General features: G+C 32.8%; 1 protein-coding gene across 1 annotated transcript; it reads right to left on the bottom strand.

Annotated features, from left to right (window-relative positions):
* Positions 1–6,388: 6,388 nt before the first annotated feature.
* On the bottom strand, positions 6,389–20,326 carry LOC139503214 (L-gulonolactone oxidase-like). Its single transcript, XM_071292976.1, has 10 exons — positions 20,166–20,326; positions 14,787–14,825; positions 12,940–13,125; positions 12,454–12,501; positions 11,200–11,517; positions 10,536–10,679; positions 8,885–9,471; positions 8,121–8,288; positions 7,603–7,813; positions 6,389–6,739 (listed from the first exon to the last, which is right to left on the bottom strand). Exons 2-10 carry the CDS (start codon positions 14,805–14,807, stop codon positions 6,632–6,634), a joined length of 1,791 nt encoding a protein of 596 aa, XP_071149077.1. The 5' UTR covers positions 14,808–14,825; positions 20,166–20,326; the 3' UTR covers positions 6,389–6,631.
* Positions 20,327–20,687: the final 361 nt, after the last annotated feature.

Raw genomic sequence — 20,687 nt, 5'->3', positions numbered from 1 at the left:
CATTAACATGCAAAAACTAAAATCGTTAATCAATTGGCAACATCAAAAGCTCAAACACATCAAACGTATGAACAACACCTGTCGTAGTCCTGCATTAGAAGAAGCGTTTTCTTACGTAGAAAGCATTTGGCGTAATAATTTCCCGAAATGTGACCCTCTGTTTTATGAAAAAAAGTTTGAATATGTGTGAAAATAGACAAAAAAAAAACATTCTTTTTATAAAGCATTCAAACGTTGTCTTTTGTAATTTGTTAGAGGACATGTTAACTTAATTTCATTTGTTATAATGTATTAGATACAATTGAGTAATGTTCCACATCATTTTGATGTACTACTAATATGAGACAGGCATTACCTGTGAATGGGGACGAAGTTTATTTAAATTATTGTTTTGTATTTTAAATATTTGTTAAAAAAAAGATACGGAAATACCGTAACGTTTCCGGTTTTGGTTCTGTTGTTAGGGATTTTACTTGTGACGTTATTTAAGTTCTGACGTCATGTTCAATGTAAACAAAGAAACGCAATGCATCAGGTAGGCCTAACGTTTATTCATACCAAAGACAAAGAATGATTAAAAATGAAATATTGGTATTGTGTTCCTTGAGTTCCTATATTTTACTAGACTAATCAAAGTCTCACGACAAAAAGACCGGAAGAAGGAAGTAGAGTTATGTGTTCTGCGCAGATCCGGAAATTAAAAAACACGACAAAAAAAAAATTGAACGATTTTGAGTTCATTAGTACAATGAAAAATTCGGGAAATTTTCCCCGATTTTTTTTTTTTTTTTTTTTTTATTGAATTTTCTACTGTAATAGGGGACTTCGTCCCCATATTACGTGTGTGTTGATGGTTTTTTATAGTTGATATTGAAATTAAATTTGTTGTGCTTTGTCTTGAAAGAACCACTGTTGTACATGTTATAATTATTGATATGATTGTGCCAATGTTTTGTTTTTGTTACCTGCCTTTTTTCACTTTTTAACGGTCCAGATATCATTTTCAGATAAAATTATGTTTGGTATGTTGGAGTGGAAGCACATGTTAACCAAAATAAAACTAGCTGTCAACAGTAACCAGACAAAATGTTCCTTACTCCAAAGGATGCAAATATTAGTTTTGCTACATATCATTAATCACCACTCTACTGAAGCAAGGAAGGGGATAACGCATATGCTGCCATTTGACTGAAAAGTATCAAACTCTAATCTTTTAAGTAAAGGTTCTTTTACAATATTTATGAAACAAAATCGTAGTACGTAAATGTCTATATTGAATCACAGTCTATTGCCAGAAATCTGTTCAAAATACATTTTAGTCCGCCTCATGTTTCGACTTTCGTTTAGAAATTAAGGGCATACGATACAGTTACAGGGGAGGTAATGACGTTGCTAACGTAAATGTTATTTTCGCGACGTCAAACTGTGACATATCGGGAAAAGATGCAGTTTTAGGCTGATTTTTATCATTCAAACTGATTTGATTTGAAAACGAGTGAATGGACTTCCACTTTTTAAAACGAAATTTTGTGTCATTTCGCAGTGAGATTATGTGGACCAAATTTTAAAAAACTGTAAATAGTGCAATTTTTTCAATTTGGATAAATAAACAGCAAAAAAAGACGTTCTTTTCTCAATTCATGACCATTTGATAAATATAGATTCGACCACTGCATCGAGTGTAATACAATATTTATCCACTCGGGACAGTTAAATTTTCAAATTTAAAACGCGAGGCTCGCCGAGCGTAAAAAATATTTAAAATTTAACTGTCGAGAGTGGATAAATATCGTATTACACGAGATTTAGTGGTGGCATCTGTTTCTCTAATGATTTGAAAACAATACGCAGGCAAACTTATTCCTTCTCTGCGACTGATCTGCAAACAGATGTGTTCTTTCTATGTGACGTCATCCGGCATGGTCGCCTTTTTCATGCCGTCACAATAGGAAATTCAGAGGAAAACTAAGAAAATTCGACGTCATAATCGGATTTTAACCAATGAAGAACTAAGATCAAACGAACCACACGTTGATTAAATTTTTTTATACAATAGGTGCAGAAAGGGATAAATTGACGAAGAATTAGAGAAATATGAGTTATTTCGGAATAAAAAATGCATAAATTTTTATGATTCTTATAAAAAACAGAAATTACAAATTATTTAACAAAAAAACTGTTTGTATTTTTATCATTTAAAACAAAAAAGTTATGTCTTTCTTTCGAAAAGCAAAATACGGCTACAAATTTTATATGCAAATTTTCTTCAAACTTTAAATACGGGATCAAAACTTTATCGTATGCCTTTAAGGATGTTTGCCAAATGAGAACAAAGCTTTTCTACAAAGAAATGAAGTCGGCTTCCAAAATGTAAACGTTCTATTGATATATAGAATCATTGCAGAAGTGCCAGCAAATAACGAATGTGTGCTAGTATTCAAGTTGATACCTTACAAATGAATTTAAGAGCTTGCTTTTTATCATCGATATCGTTTCTGTTATGAAGGGTTGTTGCTCAACAGGTATATATGTAGCTTTGAAACAGAGATTCCACGATTTCTAAGAAATAAGGTAGGAATCATCCCTTCGAAACCTTTAACGGACACTATCGCGAGTTTATCAACGATTATGAAATATTAGATATACGGATACCAACGGATATGTTCCACTTGTCGAGAGCAAATCCGTGCTCTTTTCCTCGAATATGAGTATCCGAATAAAAATTGACTTATGTTTGTACCTTCTTGAACACCACGACAGGTACCATATGGTATATGTGTAATTTCCCGGAACAACTGATATCACCAAATGTTTTAGTTAGGTTCAAGTTAATTTTTTATTTTAGTTTGTATGGCTTTTTTCTCGAAATTGTTGGTAGATTTTGGTTTTTTTTGCCATGGCTTTGTCAGTGCGTTTTAGACTTAAACGTTTAGTTATCCGTTTATATCTTTTGTCGTTCGTATACACTACGTATGTGTCGTACCTATTACAGATAACCAGTGAGATCACGAATCACGAACGTATCACCTACTTTGCCGTATGACACGAAGCGGGATCATTAATTTCAAGTTAGAATGCTTAAGTGTTTATGATTATCTCGCTTTGATTATAAGTGCATTTTTTATCGATTGACATAGTACTGCAACTGTCCTCTAAAAGACTCTTACGTTAACGAGTTTAATGTTCCGGAATAAATTGTTTTAAATGATAGAATAATATTTATATTTTAATTTCCGTCTGGTCGTAAAAAGTTAGAAAATAATTCTGTAATATACTGTAGTGAAAAATTATAAGCTATTTGAAAGTTGATGGATGTGAAAAGGTCAAGGCCCCTTCTTTTGCTATGCTATAAATGAAAAAGACCAGAAGGTTCGAGATCAACGCCATTTTGTAATGGCAGCTCTTCATATAAGAAATTTGTAGGTTTAACATCGTTTATGGTATATGCTTATGATTGGACCGTTTTTGTAGCATTCTATTGAATAAATATCATGAAATTTCTCCTTTTTATCCTAGTGGTTGAAATATTGATATTTTTTGGTCTTACTTTTGACCTCATTTTCAAAAAAATGTCACCACTCTGGATTTTACGACCAAACTGTTCTTATTGTACACGTTGTCCTCTTTGCATCGATATACAATTTAGATATGTGTTCTTCCGGAACATTAAAGTTTAAAAAAAAACTCTGTTTGCAGTACTAACTACACGAGTACTGTCTTTTTTATTTTTTTTATTTTGTATGTCGTTAGTGACGGAGCAGTTTCTGGAAGGAGTTGATGGAGGGGAGTGGGGGGGGGGGGGGGGGGCATTCTTATATTTTTGAAAAAAAATATTTTGATTCTGATTTTTGTTAAAAAATAATTCTGGCCAGCACCTAGAGTGAGGAACGACCGTTTGATTTGTAGGGGTTTTAAATAAAAAGGCAGGACAGGTCATCCAAGATGGGAAATGGCATTAATTGTAGAGCTTTATGCAGCTCTTTCTAAAACAAGGGCTGATTATCTGCAGAATTAGCATATCACTTACAGCATTGTGTTAATAATGCTTATAAATGTATATAAACATTTTGTTGTAAATTATGAAGGTCTGATATACCGTGCAATAAAAATTGAATATTAATACAGACGACAGCTCCATGGTGACAAATAAATAAAAATACTTTTATAATCTATGTTTCATGTAAATTTTAAATGAAGATCACCTTTGCTTTAGTATTTATATTTATTTGTCAACTTGAAGCTGTCGTCTGTATTACTATATTTACTTCTTGGTTTGAATAATGCATGAGCATGCTGGGAGAGGAAAAAGAACAACATCTCATGTATGCAAATAACAACTCCTTTGATAGAAAAGTGATATCTGACAATATACAACTACCTGCAAACTTGAAGCTTTTAAAAACAAGTAACAACTTTAATTGGATGCAGTACCAAACTCTCCCAAACGGTACACACATTTCGCGTTGAAATTGTGACCAAAACATGAGTTAAGGGACCGACCATTTAACTTGTATGGAAAATGGGGGGAAAGGGGGGGGGGGGGTAGTTCCGGAAATAAATTTTTTGATTCCAAATTTCAAGAGACTGAACGAAAAACAAAATGGCTAGAAATGAAAGAGACAAAATTAATTTTTGACGAGAAAATTGAACATGCCATTCCCCAATTTAAATGGCTGGTCCCTTATAGTTACCAATTTCTGCCCTACTCATAGATTTGTCTGATAGTTTTCGCCTAGTCATATATTATGCCTGAAATTACCGGCCTATTCATATAATAAGGTTTAAATTTTATACCCAGTCATGTATTTGACAAGTTGAAAAAGGATCAATTCTAGCGAAACGTCTGTATATACTTTTATATAGAAAGTGACCCCTCCGTTGGTGCATACGCAGGCAAAGCTTAAGAAAGAATTAACTGAAAATTTGTATTAATCCGGATCATTGTTTAGAATAAGCTAAATAAAAAAAGGGAGGATTCCTTGTACTCTTTGTACTTAGGGAAAAATGAGAAAAAAAACGAATACCGAATACTTAACAGAAAACTTCATATATACTATTGTTCTTTCGCAGAATTTTCGATCAATAACCAAATAAGATATAATGATATAATTTTATAATTCCTGCGTATTAGATTCCAACTTTATTTTTCGGCATACTATTCTTTTTTCTCGAACCAAATATTTGAAATAATACCAACGATACCGCATACTAAATGGGGGTAGGGGACGACCCTTTGATTCTAGAATCGGAGCTGGCAGGCTTTGTAAATAAATTTATTTGTCAGGAAAAAAATACAAGTAAATATGCTGGCTACCACCTAAAAAAACCTGGCCTCCAAATTCTATTATATAGTAAAATGGTACATGTGTAATACATAATCTTGCGTGTAGAAGTTGAAATTATTTTCTAAAATGAAAAATATGGTTGAACAAATTTGCCAGGCCGGCCCCCTCAGAATCAAATGGTTGCCTCTTTATACTCTCCTCAAAGATAGATGATCGATACCCGCTATAACGGCGATATACAATAAAATATAGGAAAAAAACGGGGAAAAAGAGGGGGGGGGGGGGTAAAATGATTTTTTTTATTATTTGTTGCAGATTTCTTGTAAGGGACAGTCCCATGCAGTCCCTTGCAAGAAATTTGCAACAAATAAAAAAAAAATTGTCGGACCGACCATTTAACATGAAAAGGGGGCGGGGCATGTTTCGAAAATAATATATTTTGATTCTGAATTTTGAGAAAACAATTAATCTGACCAGGTAAGGAAGAACAAAATCTATCTTGGATAATTATCACAAAAAAAAATAATGTTAAATATGAAACCATGATTTAATCATGCTATCATTCCACGTGACTATTAAAAGTGTAGAAGGTGATCACCACAGGTATACATTTATACGTTCTTTTTCGTTTTAATCCGTACATAGACAGCCCGATATATAAGTTAAAAATACATAGTCTTATATATCCATCCTTATACTTGAAAGCTCGTATTTTATAATCCTGGTACTTTTGATAACTATTATCATTATTTTCTAATAAAGGAAACTTTTTGAGGTGTCAAGGGGTATTTTAGTCGATTATTCGATTTTAATGAGCTTTACCCAGGCAATATCAAAATCACTGCTCCCAATACGTTCAATCGTCATTATTCGCCGGTTCGGGATCTCACCGTTTACCGCTTATATGTATCAACATAATTCTTTCCACCACTAAAAGACAAAAAACCAAGGGTAAACAACTGCGTATCAATACAGAAGTGCATTCAAAAGCCAGCAACCCAACAACAATAAGGTATAAAAAGTATGATGATGACACAAATTGAAGCTATGTTAATGACAACCAAAAAGATAATGTATATTAAAATATTGAACGAAAGGCAATCTGAGTAAAATGCAATAAATAAAAACCACTAGATTAAAGTATCCAAGCAGAAGTATGTCTAATAAATACAGGTACGTTAAAGTGTGTAATCATATCTTTGCATGGTACATTTCAAAATGCAGATACTTTCAACATGTTCAATTAAGTTTTTGCATAACAACAACAAAAAAGTCAGTTTCTATAAATTGGCAAATTACTTCTAAATATTACAGCACACACTTTCGTCAAGTTCCGGTCATTAATGTTATAGTCGTAATAGTTTTCGGATGCTTTTATTGAGAAACATTCCATTTGGGTCAGCGCCAGACTTTTGCAGCTGCTCCTTGAATGCGTCGATATGTTGTCCCATATGCTGCAAGATTATGAAAAAAGTAAAATAACAAAAACTATAGGACACCGAATGGCCTTCAACAATGAACAAAGCCTATATCGTATGGTAAGCTATTAAAGGCCCCTAAATGCTGGTAATAGAATAATGGCCTTTTAACGTGAAACGTTATAGGACCGACGTTCTTCATCAGGTTATCTATTATTATACTGAGACGTATAGCTGATTACATGTAGTCTTGTGCAGAGTTGTTACTTTTTAAATTTTACCACATCTTGTTCTGTTTATATACTTATACTACAACAAAACTGCTTAATGGGCATTGGTAATATTTCATCTCTTCGCGGGATGCAATTTCAAGCTACTGAGAAATCGTGGCTACAGTGCTTGGATTGCAATGCAATTCTATGACCAATATATTAACAAGAAGACGTGGTTTAATTACCAACTATAAAACTCCCACAAAGGAACATAAATGACACAGAAATTAACAGGTCACCGTATGGCCTTCAAATATGAACAACGCCCTTACCACAAAGGCAGTTGTAAAAGACCTGGAAATGATAAATACTTAATGTGAAACAATTAAAAGGAGAAAAATAATCCAGTCTGTCTATTGGGGAAGAACATACGATAATTGCTGTGTTGATCCACTGACAATCAGTGCGAGAAAAAAATGGTGTTTTTGGTTTTCTAAATTAAATGTCCAAATGCTGAATAAACATTAATTGTAAGTGTCAATGAATTTTTAAATATAATTGTTTACTTTATATAGCTGCTGGCGGACTGATTGTGTTACTAGTGTTGCTGACCAGATAACATTTCTGGTCTTTAATTCAAGTTTCAATGTGACTTTTATAAACACAAAGCTTATCTTTATTTATTACCTTGTAGATATGATCCTCAATACCAGGAAGAAAGTCCCACTGCTTTGCTAAATGTGGAACACCATCTAAAGCCATCCATTCTTTTCCTACGTCTGTGGCAAACTTTCTCCATCCTTTGGTGTCGACAATACTTAAAACTTCTATAGTAAAAGTGCAACCAGATCCACCATATGCTGGATTTCCGATTATAGCAGGAGAAAGAAATGAGTCACTGTAATTAATTAAGAATTTATAGTTAAAAGACACCTTTGAAAAAACAAAATACAACATCACATATAAAAAAGAAGTAGACAGTTGCCTATTTTGCCACAATGATGTTCCTGTATGTGTTAAGATAGTAAGGTTATAATTTCATAGTACATATTCGAATAATTTTGGATTGGTGTTATGTTGTCAAAATATTGAAAACGTGTTTATATAAATACTACAAATGGAAGTTTTTAACGACCTTGACTGGCTGTACAGCCCTTGCACGGTCGGTATATAAATACTAACGCTATTTTTTTGTTTATATTTACCTGTAACCCATCAGGCGCATTTCCATAACAAGGTTCAATGGATACTCATCTTTATCTTCGTGATGATCTACTTTTTCCACCACGACTTGAATAATCTTCTGCAATCGTTGAGGATTGAAATCGAAAGCAAACTCCATGCAATTCACAGGGGCCTTATCAGTATGCTGCCTGTGAAAGTAATTTTAAGGTAACAAATAATTAATGAGTTACCTATTTTCAAGTATTTTTTACTGTAATATCATAGCTAAATACAGTTCACCTTGAAACGAAATAACTATAATTTAAACTTACAAATGAAATATGTACTACATGTTATTAAGCAAAGATGCATTCTATAAAATCAAACAGGTAATTTTGTATTTAAATACCGTGCATGCGTCTGACATTGTTGCCATAAAACACAAATACATAGATGGTTAATGAATGAACTAACATTGATTGGAAGAATAAGTATAGAAACACAAAAATGTTATAATATGTTTATTCAAGAAATGTTTTAAAAATATTCAAATTACTTCATATTTTTATTGTCATGAAATATTACCAACCACTCAATCAGCTTATTCCAAACAAATTATATCTATTCATTATTATACAATTAGATTTTCATGGAAAACGCATGTATAGGATTACTTGTGCCAAATATTGTTATGTTGAAATCCTTCCCTGGCCTGTGCCTCGTTTGACATTAGTAGCCTATATTATGTTAGTGCGATAACATATCCATATCAAGGGGTTGACTCATAAATATGAAACAGTCTTACCTAAAATGAACAGCGTGAGGAAGTTCCTGATACATTGGACCTTTGGGAAATACGATATGCTTCAAACTTCCAAAGGCTGCCCACGCAAACCATGGAGTCAAAGAAGGATTTTCAACTACTACTGATGACACGATCGACAATCCTTCTGCGGTCAAACAATCTTTCGTTTCTTTCCAGTCGTAGTATGTTTGGGTTTCTGTCTTTACTTTCATTGTGTCCTTCGGTTTTTTGTTAATTACACGGATCCATAATTCATCATCTTTTGGATCGTAATCAAAAAGTCCGAGTGAGTTGTAAGGAAACCAAAGAATCTGAACTGACCAGTTTTCCTCAAATATGTTTTGTAAACTATCAGGTTTGGAGAATAACTCTTTTAGTGGCTCGTACCGATTTTCTACTTTTACGATAACTTCAGGGACGACTTTTATTGTCATGTCGAATATAACTCCAAAACATCCAAGGTTTGAACTTATCGCTTTCAACATCTCTTTGTCGTCTGATGTATAGGTTCGCAGTTTACCATCGCTTCCGATTACGCGCATTCTCACTAAATCATCACCTGGTGTCTGTACATCCTTTCCAACACCCTATATGAACAAAATATTACATGTTATACATATAACCATCTGTAAATTAAACAACTGTTATACGTATAACCATCTATAAATTAAAAAACTGTATGGCATAAATGTACATGTCATTACCTGTGGTAATGCAGGGCTTAAACCATAATTTGTGTTTACTTCATCTCAAATGCAGCCTAAAAATTTCAAAGAAGCAGGAATTTGAAACCCGCTTAGGGAAGGAAAAAAATTAGGACAAGCAGATTTGCAGATCTGACACTGTTTAACTAAATTTCATACGAACTATATATTTATACAGTATATGTCTAAACGTAGAACAAAAACCCCGAACTCTAAGATAATTTCACACACAGAAACGAACTATTACATATTACTGACTTGGTACAGGCAATTTTTTAAAGAACAAAATGTTGGGTTGAACCTGGTTTTGTGGCATGCAAAACCGCCCTCTTTTATTGACATGTTAAATATAACATTAAAATGACAACACAACATTGCAGGACTACAATACAAATAAATAGGAGAATACAATTGACAAAGAAACTAATAAATAATAGCTAACAAAAGGCACCAGGTTTAAAATTTAATACGCCAGAAGTGCGTTTTCTCCTCACAAGACTTACTAGTGAGGCCCAGATACAAAAGTTTGAAAGCCAAAACAAGTACAAAGTTGAACAGCATCGAGGACCAAAATTTCAAAAAAGTTGTGCCAAAAACGGCCACAAATCAGCTAACTAAAAAGGTTATTCGCCGGTGATTAATAGGGTCATTCACCGTTGGTGGAATTTTTTTAGGGTTATTCGTCCTTCCTTGCAATTGAATGAAAATTAACTGAATTATTCCATGTCACGTGATAGAATTGTTTGAAATATATGTAATGTATAATAATATATTAATTTCCTTCTGGGGCCGAATAATTGGTCATGTCACACCCCCACCCCCACCCCCCCCCCCCCCCCCCCCCCAGTACCTAAATATAACCTTCGCAATACATGGAACATATTTCTATAAGAAGTTAATATTGGAATGCTTTTATATTCAACACATTGATTTAAAAGAAAACTTACATGACAACCTGTTGCTACAACACTGACCATATGAACACAATCTAAAACAACATTACCAGGTATATTCACTTTGTGTTCTAGTTGGAAATTTTTAAATTCTTCAGTCGTAGCTCCGGTCATAATGTCCACTTCTCTTTTTTCACGCTGAAATGCCGTTAATATAATATTATTTTTCATTTTATAACAAGAGTATAAACGAACATGCCATGACCATTTTCCAAAAAAATATTAAGTCTGGTTATGTATATAATGAGGTCTGTTTTTCTTCGGAAATCAAGAAATCGTGACAGGCTTTTAATAGGTGTTGTTATAGATTCATTTATTCATACTTGATTTATAAAATAGTAATTGTACTTGATTTGACTGTTACAAATTTATGAATCGAGAATCACTATCAACCTTGGTTAGACAATACTCGCAACTAACGTCCAAATTATATAGCCGTGTATCGTTGATGATGTTATTTATCACAACACATCCGATCCATGTTAGTGTTATCTTCTCTTTTTTATATAATCCACAATATACTAAATTTCTTTTGATATATTGAATGGACCCTAATGTGATGGACCGATTATTGTCCTCAGAATCATTTCGATTTTGTATGTCTAATTAACGTTTTCAAAGCATACATTTTTTTATATACTTGTGTAATAACGCTTACATCAGATATTCTAATTTTAGACCCATCCTTGTAATCGCTTTTCATATCTTCTACATGAATAAGTAGTTGATTACTGTCCGAGAATAATGGAGCCCAGCTGTGACCTCTTCCAGCACATCTTACACTCAGACCTTCTTCAGATGCTGCTAACACCAACTTTTGAAGTTCTTCTTTTGTTGTAGGGGAAGACGAAATAACCTCCATAGATTGTGTCTTACCCCAATTCACAAACCTTTCCTTCTGAACAGTTGGTGTATCTCCAATCCGTGTTTTTAAACTAGCTAACGTTTTGTCAATTTCATCTTCAGCACATTGTGTCTATAACATGTTCATGTATCGTAAATACAAATATATGAATATGTCTATTATTTCTTAAGTTTAGGGCAATTGTTGACTACTTTATAAGTGTGAAAACTTTTATTTTTATTTCTGAACATAGGCAATTTTCTGTTACCTCAATTTATCAGCTAATCCTTTTTTTCTTGAAGCTAAACTTTTTCCATTCGAACGAATATTTAATCATTACCATACTGTTCATTTAATGTATTTTGTGATGTTTCTATTCAATATAAGCTTTTCCCGTATGTTTTTTATGATATGTGTATGACTTGACATTTTTATGAAAAATTCAATTACAATCTCAAATTGTTCAATTTTTTTGTATCATTTATAAAGCTGCAATGATTTTTTTTCTATCATTAAGTCTTCAACTGTTCAGTTTTAAATTCTAGATTTAGTTTGCCCAATTATCATATTAACAGAATATTGCTGCTGCGTTGAACATTTCTTTTTTGTTCATTACATTTGACGTTTATATAGTAGAACTTTGAACATTTCCAGAATAGGTTAAATATACTTTGTTATACCATGGTGTTTTGTTTTAAATGAGTTTAAGAAATACTTTGTTTTTAGATAAATTTGGCCTATAAATAAACACATCATAGATACCAGGACTAAATTTTATATATACGCCAGACGCGCGTTTCGTCTACAAAAGACTCATCAGTGACGCTCGATTCCAAAAAGTTTTTAAAAAAAAGCCAAATGAAGTACGAAGTTGAAGAGCATTGATATACAAAATTCCTAACAGAAGTTCGTATTAACAAATCATATCACATCAAACTTTTTATTGCCATATAAACCAAATTATACGATTTGTGACAAGAAAAACATTAACGTAATGACAAGAAAAAGCATGTATTAACAATGAACTCATCTATCCATTTTTTGCCATCTATGTTTTTAGATGCTTACCTGTTCCGACAAATCGGGACAAACAGGTTGTGACGTTGAACGCTTCATCTGAAACATAGACAGTATTTAAATTTAAAGTTCCTGATATTAGTAATAACTCAACTCTGAGAAATAATACCTGTCAAATCAAGCAATAAGAAAAGTATGTATATCTGTTTTCATAGACAACAAGATTAGAAGAGTCGAAAACGTTGACCTTTTCAACAAAAATTGTCTTACAAGATAAAAGGTTAAACTATTTCTGCCTGTTTGGTCAAGTAAAAGGTTCAGCTTATTGACACGTCCATTACATATGTATTGTAGTGTATTCTACTTTAAAGAAAGTCGACAATAATACATGTAACTTATTGCAAACCAAATAGTGCTTTAAATGGTCAATTGTACAGTTGTTCGTCATATTTTGTAACAGAAAAGTGATATTTACGACTTTTATGTCCGTGTGTTATATTAACACAGTATCCTTATAAGATGGTTACAAATGGTTACCTGTTCATCATACAAGGATTTGCAGTCAACCATAACTATTTTTTCATTACACCTCGCATCTTTTATCCAATCTTTGTCTCTGTCGCCTAATGCTAGTATAACCATCTTTTTCTCATCCATCGCCTTTTTGAAACATTTTTTCAGCTGTTCACAATCATCAGGTTTTTCATGGTCAACAATTTCCGGCTACACGAAGCGAAGAAATAGGTATAAAAGTGAAATATAAGCAATGTGAAAATTGTATTAATAGCAGACTTTAAATAGTCAGCTTGTTCACCATGTCCATAAGTCGGAAAATTTGTTTCGTATACTGGGTTTATTTTTCTTATTTTTTTATTTGACCTTTCACATTTAGCAAGATCAGTTGAGATTGAACATTGTGTTACTCTAACAAAACATAAATGTTCAACCGCGATATCTTGTTTGGGCTCTTGTCGTTTAATTGTTCCGATACCATGTTTGTGTGTGAATTATTATTCTAGACGTATGGATAGCAGAGGTTTTCGTGATAAAGTTCTTTTGTCTTATACATATAGTTTCAATAGACTTATCCTAGTCAGCCTTGATTGATCTACAATGTCTATCGATATAAACAAAAGATTTTAAGGTCTATAAGCGGATTAACATTTTAAATATATTCTCAAAACACTTAAATGTGTAGCTTTTTATTATGTCAGACGAAAATCTATATTACTCTTTTTTTTATGTTGACACCAATTATGAAAATATAAATGTCCCGAAAAGACAACTGCTGTTCTGATGTCTTTTCATCCAGCTAACCATAGGGCAGGCAATAGCAGAAGGCCACCAATGGGTCTTCAATGCGACGGGAAACTCCCGCACACGGAGTGATCATTCAGCTGGCCCCTAAACAAATATGTTACTAGATAGATATAGGAAGATGTGGTGTGAGTGACAATGAGACATCTCTTCATCCAAATAACAATTTATAAAAGTAAATCATTATAGTTCAGTTATAATGGACGTCATACTAAACTCAGAATTAAAAACTAGAAACTAAAATTAAAAATCATACAAAACTAACAAAGGCCAGAGGCTCCTGACTTACAAAAAAAAACATTAGACAGGCGCAAAAATGCGGCGGTGTTACACATGTTTTTTGATATCTTAACCGTCCCCCTATTCCTCTAGCCAATTTAGAAAAACAATGCACAACAATACCTTATACATTTAAGCGTATGCATATAGTATACATTCTGTTAGATTTCAACTATTCTTATTAGTTAATTCTTGATCCCAAACCATAAAACATTATACCTAATGTAGGACTCCTTGACTGGGGAAAGTTTTTTGATAAGGGGTCAGCTGTAGCCTGCCATAAGTTTCTGTGATGAAGACCCATTTGGTGGCTTTGAGTTGTTGTCAATTTTCAACTTTCTCCATGTCCATTCTTCATTTCACTTTGCTGTAAATAGGAGCGCTTCATAAGCCAGAAAATATAAGATGTGTATTTCATCCATTGTCTTTAGAGCTGTTCAATTGAAATGGTTGTTTTATATCTATAACAAACCAACTGGGACCCACTTCCCAGTGAGGGTTTTTCTCGATGCGTTGTAGACCCATTGGTGGGCGTCGGTTGTTATCTTCGGTTGGGTCCGTACAAACTGACAAAACCAAACTCTGCCACCGTTGACAGACAACAAAAAAGAACAAATAACATAGTTCTGACTTGTAGAAAATGGAATGTCCATATATAATTTAAGGAATCTACAAAGGTTATTTATCTTTAATTTATTTTGGATGAATAAGGTATTTCGTATTAGCTTGAGTGTACCTTTTCAATTCAATAGCATAACTTACAAGTTGTAACATGAATTTTACCTTACCTTTTCGTTATTGTTTCCCATTTTAATTTATATTACAATCTGAAATGAAAATAGTCATGGAATTGTTTTGCATAATTTATTTATATATACATATCAAGTTACGCATTTTAGCTACAATCAAGATTGTATTGTGTAAAGTATCTCTTAGGAGAAATGTATTTGATGGTGGATTTTTTTTTCCGAGGGCATCAAAGATTTGCAAAGAACATAGAAGCTCGGAGGTGTTGATTTTTTTTTTGTGTTAAACGGTTTTTTTCTACCAAGTTGGTGCCATGTGTATTCCGAGCTATTCAGTAAATGCGCTATACTACTTTACAAATCACGGTTAATCACGATATCTTATTAAACAAAAACAGATAATCTTCTCGTTTTGGTAGAGATGAGCTGTTAAAACGTTGAGAGTCAATACCTCTGCTGGTGGATTATCAGTCCCTTAGGGTAATATCAGCTCAGTAGTCGGTGCTTCGGTACTGACAATAAATTGAGAACGGCCTAACCCATCAGACGGATACAATTAGGAATCCATGTAACAAACACACGGATGTTATGTGACTTAGTATTTGTATTTCCAAACAACAAACACGCACTAAGTACTGATCTGAGAGTATTCGAAGTTACTGACTGCTAGCTCAAAGCCACTAGCAACTTATTTAAAAAATAATGTATCTAAGACAAAATTATCAATCATTTAACATTCCACATCCAATAGATTAAGTGTAAAAACTTCATAAACAGTTAGAGAAAAGCATTACTTTTTGTTATGCCAGGATACAAGTATCGACAGAATGTAGATCCATAAAAAGGTGAATATGTATATAACAATAATATTTAGTTTGCTTTTATTTACTGATGAAAGAATCAATATTTATACCAATAAAAACAATGTTCCATGATATAATTACAGAGGTGAATTGACAACCTTTTAGAATACGCGTATTTAAAAGATCGATAAGTTTACCGATCAACTCTGCCAGGCAAATATGTACACCGTAAAACATGGAAAACATTTTATAATATATACACCGATTAGATTATACTCATTATTCATAGTTTTTAATTGACTCATTGTTAGTTTTTAACGCCCTTTTTAACGCTACTTGATAAATCATGTCGGCTATGTGTTTTGTTAGCCTAGAAACCGTGATTACCACGAAGGAACCCCGACTCCCGGCAGGAACATCGCGATCACAATTAATTAAAATATATTTAAAAAGACGAGAAACTTATAAACCTACTTATATCACTCGGTCATAAATGTTTATTATCTGAGAATAAACCATATGCATAAATGTAAAGAATAAATTTTGTGTTCTTGTCTTTCATTTTTGCTATATGCGTCGGAGTTCAGTATTTTTGTAATTTTACCTTTTGTTATAACGTTTACAGAAAAAGAAATATTAAAAGTTTTTTTCCAACCGTTTTACAATTAAAACAAGAATATATTCAAAAAGTGAAACAATAGCGTACTTGAAGTATGGTTTCATGTTTATGATTTTGAATAGTAGTGTTGTGTTTAAATAACCTTAAGTTCTCCCGTTACATTAATTTAAACATGTATTGTAATTTGAACGACATTGAAACAAAGACCCTAGCAACATAGGCTTGACATGCACACAATTGTTCACATTTTGTCTTGCATAGCCAAAAGTGTCATGATTTTATCATGATACGGTATTTATTTTTTTAACTTGCTTATTATCAACCATATTTTGTGCATCGGTTAATGTTTATTCGTGTCGTTTGACTTTTGTGTAATGCTTTCTATATGAATCTACTTGTATTGACCACAAATTGAGATTAAATGTTTTAAGAAAAAATCTATTAAATGCTATCAAAAACTAATTCAATCTAAAGATGAGCTCAACTGTTTAATATAAGAACGGCTTGAAATAATCAGAATGGATTTTGTTGATTTTTATAACAATGTATTTGCACCTATTATACTTCCAAAAAATAGTAGGTTAGTTTTCCATAGTATCATAAATCGCGTAGTCAATGCATAGACTCTCAATTGAGTTATAATATCGATTTGTAAAGATTACAATTAAAATTAGATATTATTAAAACAGTTCCAAACTTCTTCGGACAACGGTTACCGTAGACAATCCTGACTTTTCTTTTACAGTCTATCATTGGCATAGGCCACTTGTTTTTATACATCCATATATTTGACCTTTTGCTGGCCAATACATGATGCACCATTTTCATGAAGAGATATTTCCATTGTATTCGTCTTTTTTAACACTGATTATATGGTACCATTAAATAAGAAAACTATGAGTTTAATAAATCGAAATCCTGATAATTACTTATGTTTCGGCAGCGATATGATTCAACTAGAAAATAATAGAAGGTAATTTGATGTCTTCGTTCTCATGGCAAGTTATTTTTAATGTAAGTAAAAATAACAAGTTAACTCATTAATTATTGTTGATTTGTCTTGGACTAGTTTTCAGTAATAGCGAGTATTTTTATATTGATACGTTTAATCATGTATGTTAGGTGATATGATTTTTCTGATTCGTTCTTGAAGTGAATGGGTTTTTTTTTTTTAGAAATAAGAGACAGTTTGTTCTTACATCACCGCCCAAGATTAAGGAATCTTGATCGTTTTAACAGCACTGTGTCGATACCTCTCTTGTTTGAATATCAGACCCCCAAAAGTATTATCATATCAAAAGGTTATTTTAATGTGAGATTTCAGAGTGACTAATGTTTGACAATATCGTCTTCTTCATGATCAATTTTATAATAACTGACGACTTTAAACATTGCAGAAGTAATATGTTATCTTAGTAAAGTATTACGAGAAGCATATGATTTTAAAATGATATGTTTAAGTTTTAAAAGTAACAAAACTTCTATAAACCATATTATAAAGATTTAGATTTTTCAAATCGTTATGAACAAATGTAGGGTTCTTAAATAATAAATAGTTCCTCTGTATCACTATCCTGCCAACATTGAGATGATGATTTCGGGTTCTGCACGTGACAGGTTCGTACGCCTCCGAACGTTGTGTTAAGGATGTTTGCTCCTCTATTTGTTTGATTTTTTGCCAGATTTTCAGATTCCTCTGGTTTTATCCATGCATTGTCATTAAAATATTTTGCCCACTAACCCCTACTTTTCTTTTCATAATTTCATTACATAAAGTTTTAAAAAGCCATATTTCAAAAGTTTATAAAATTCTTGATGTTTTTTCCTAGTTTTCGAAACAAATGAGGTGCCATTGTTAAATGTATGAAAAATCTATAGAGAATTATTTCCCGCCAAATTTTCAATAACTTATATCTCGAAAACGACCACACGGACCTTCCATTTTTTTCTACTTTTTTAGTTTCTTTATTTATATACCATCAATTCATTACAGCTTTTAAAAAGCTTGTTATTTTTTAACAGAGTAGCGAACATCCTTAAAACTAATAAATTTTCAATGGCTTATATCTCGAAAACGACCACACGGACCTTCCATTTTTTTCTACTTTTTTAGTTTCTTTATTTATATACCATCAATTCATTACAGCTTTTAAAACGCTTGTTATTTTTTAACAGAGTAGCGAACATCCTTAAAACTAGTATATTATACAATCAATTACATAACAGTAGAAAACCGCTGTTTGAAAGTCATAAATTAATTGAGAGAAAATCCGGGTTACAAACTAAAACTGAGGGAAATACATCAACATCAACATCAGGAAAACAACGAAACAATAGAAACACTTAAGTGAACGAAAACAAACGACAATGAAACACACAGAAGCAAACCATATAACACTCAAATGACCATTATATGACAGGAATACAGTACAAATAAATGCAAGCACATTCAGGAGAGAGACATACACAAATAAACAATATCACATTTTGACATGCTGATCATTTAAAATCGAACACAAACACGTAAAACAATATAGGTCAGCACACCAAAACAGCACAATAAAAACACGAACTGTCTTTCACATGGCTTGATCAACGCCAAAAAGTCACGTCACAGGCAAATTTCTAATAAAATTTGATATGGTTCAAGATCAGGTTTTTAACTATGTCAAAGATCCACAAATGTGGTTCATAAATCTACACATGTGTAAATATTTAACAAGCGCGTACTAAATGACAGTAACAGCGAGTATTCCAAGATCTGTACTTAAAGATTGTTTGTGTCTATAATTCTGATGAATTGAACGGATTCTTATAGTTTGTTCTTATGTTGTACATATTTTGATATGAGCGTCACTGATGAGTCTTATGTAGACGAAACGCGCGTCTGGCGTACTAAATTATAATCCTGGCACCTTTGATAACTATTTACACCACTGGGTCGATGCCACTGCTGGTGGACGTTTCGTCCCCGAGGGTATCACCAGCCCAGTAGTCAGCACTTCGGTGTTGACATGAATATCAATTATGTGGTCATTTTTATAAATTTACTGTTTACAAAACTTTGAATTTTTCGAAAAACTAAGGATTTTCTTATCCCAGGAATAGATAACCTTAGCTGTATTTGGCACAACTTTTTGGAATTTTGGATCCTCAATGCTCTTCAACTTCGTACTTGTTTGGCTTTATAAATATTTTGATATGAGCGTCACTGATGAGTCTTATGTAGACGAAACGCGCGTCTGGCGTACTAAATTATAATCCTGGTACCTTTGATAACTATTTACATCACTGGGTCGATGCCACTGCTGGTGGACGTTTCGTCCCCGAGGGTATCACCAGCCCAGTAGTCAGCACTTCGGTGTTGACATGAATATCAATTATGTGGTCATTTTTATAAATTTACTGGTTACAAAACTTTGAATTTTTCGAAAAACTAAGGATTTTCTTATCCCAGGAATAGATAACCTTAGCTGTATTTGGCACAACTTTTTGGAATTTTGGATCCTCAATGCTCTTCAACTTCGTACTTGTTTGGCTTTATAAATATTTTGATATGAGCGTCACTGATGAGTCTTATGTAGACGAAACGCGCGTCTGGCGTACTAAATTATAATCCTGGTACCTTTGATAACTAGTTATATTACACCACTCTCCAAGACTATGGTTTTGGCGCTTTCAATCATGAATAACCCGACCACATGCTTTATGTGACTGTCTCAAGTGACGTGCATGTAGTTCAGTAGTTGTCTTTCGTTCATGATTGCCACATTAGTGTTGTGTTTTAAATTAGTCGTTCATTTTCTCGATTGAATTCTTATGTTGAGTAGGAATAAGAAGATGTGGAATGAGTGCCAATGAGACAACTCTCCATCCACATAACAATGTATAAAAGAAAACCATTATAGCATTGTATAGGTCAAGGTACGGACTTCAACACGGAACATCGGCTCACACCGAACAGCAAACTAAAAAATATATGCATAAGAATTAACTTACAATTGACAAGGACATCAATCTACAAGTCCTGAACGTTTTTCTTCGGCGTTTAAATTGAAATGAAATGTACAAATTTTCTAAGTCCAATATTAAAAGTGACTTATAGTTTGCATGTTAAATATAAGCACTGCGTTGTGTGATACCAAGACTTAACTTTATATTTCACAAATCTTTGTTCGATCAAATCGCAATGCATTGTCCACGTAATGTTTATTAACACATGCGTGTTAAGGTACATAGTAACTATGCATTGATAACCACTATCTATGCACATTTGCTGGTCCGAGACCTAAAATTATTTCGTAGTGCATTTCTTTTAGACAATCAATGCAAATTTAAAAAATCCCACCTGCGCTTTCTCAATAAATTTTAAAAGTGGATTGTACTACTTTTGGGACACATTATATCACAATTACAGAAAATTTCATCGGCTCTAACTTAAAATATGAACAGTTTTATGTTAAGGGGGTTTTGAAACTTTTGACAGCTTCCGAAGTGCTAATTTTTAACCTTTTTCAACTG

Source organism: Mytilus edulis, chromosome 14 (assembly GCF_963676685.1).
Source record: "Mytilus edulis chromosome 14, xbMytEdul2.2, whole genome shotgun sequence".
Taxonomy (NCBI): domain Eukaryota; kingdom Metazoa; phylum Mollusca; class Bivalvia; order Mytilida; family Mytilidae; genus Mytilus; species Mytilus edulis.
Note: the sequence above shows the minus strand (reverse complement) of the source record. Positions and strands in the feature narration are given on the sequence as shown.

Bases quoted from the DNA above. Each gene is read 5' to 3' on its own strand.
- LOC139503214 (XM_071292976.1), bottom strand. From the start codon at position 14,807: ATGGGAAACAATAACGAAAAG. The intron at 10,680-11,199 runs GTAAGCGTTATT...ACGGCATTTCAG, and splicing joins CTAAAATTAGAATATCTGAT to CGTGAAAAAAGAGAAGTGGA. The intron at 7,814-8,120 runs GTAAATATAAAC...AATTAATTACAG, and splicing joins ATGCGCCTGATGGGTTACAG to TGACTCATTTCTTTCTCCTG.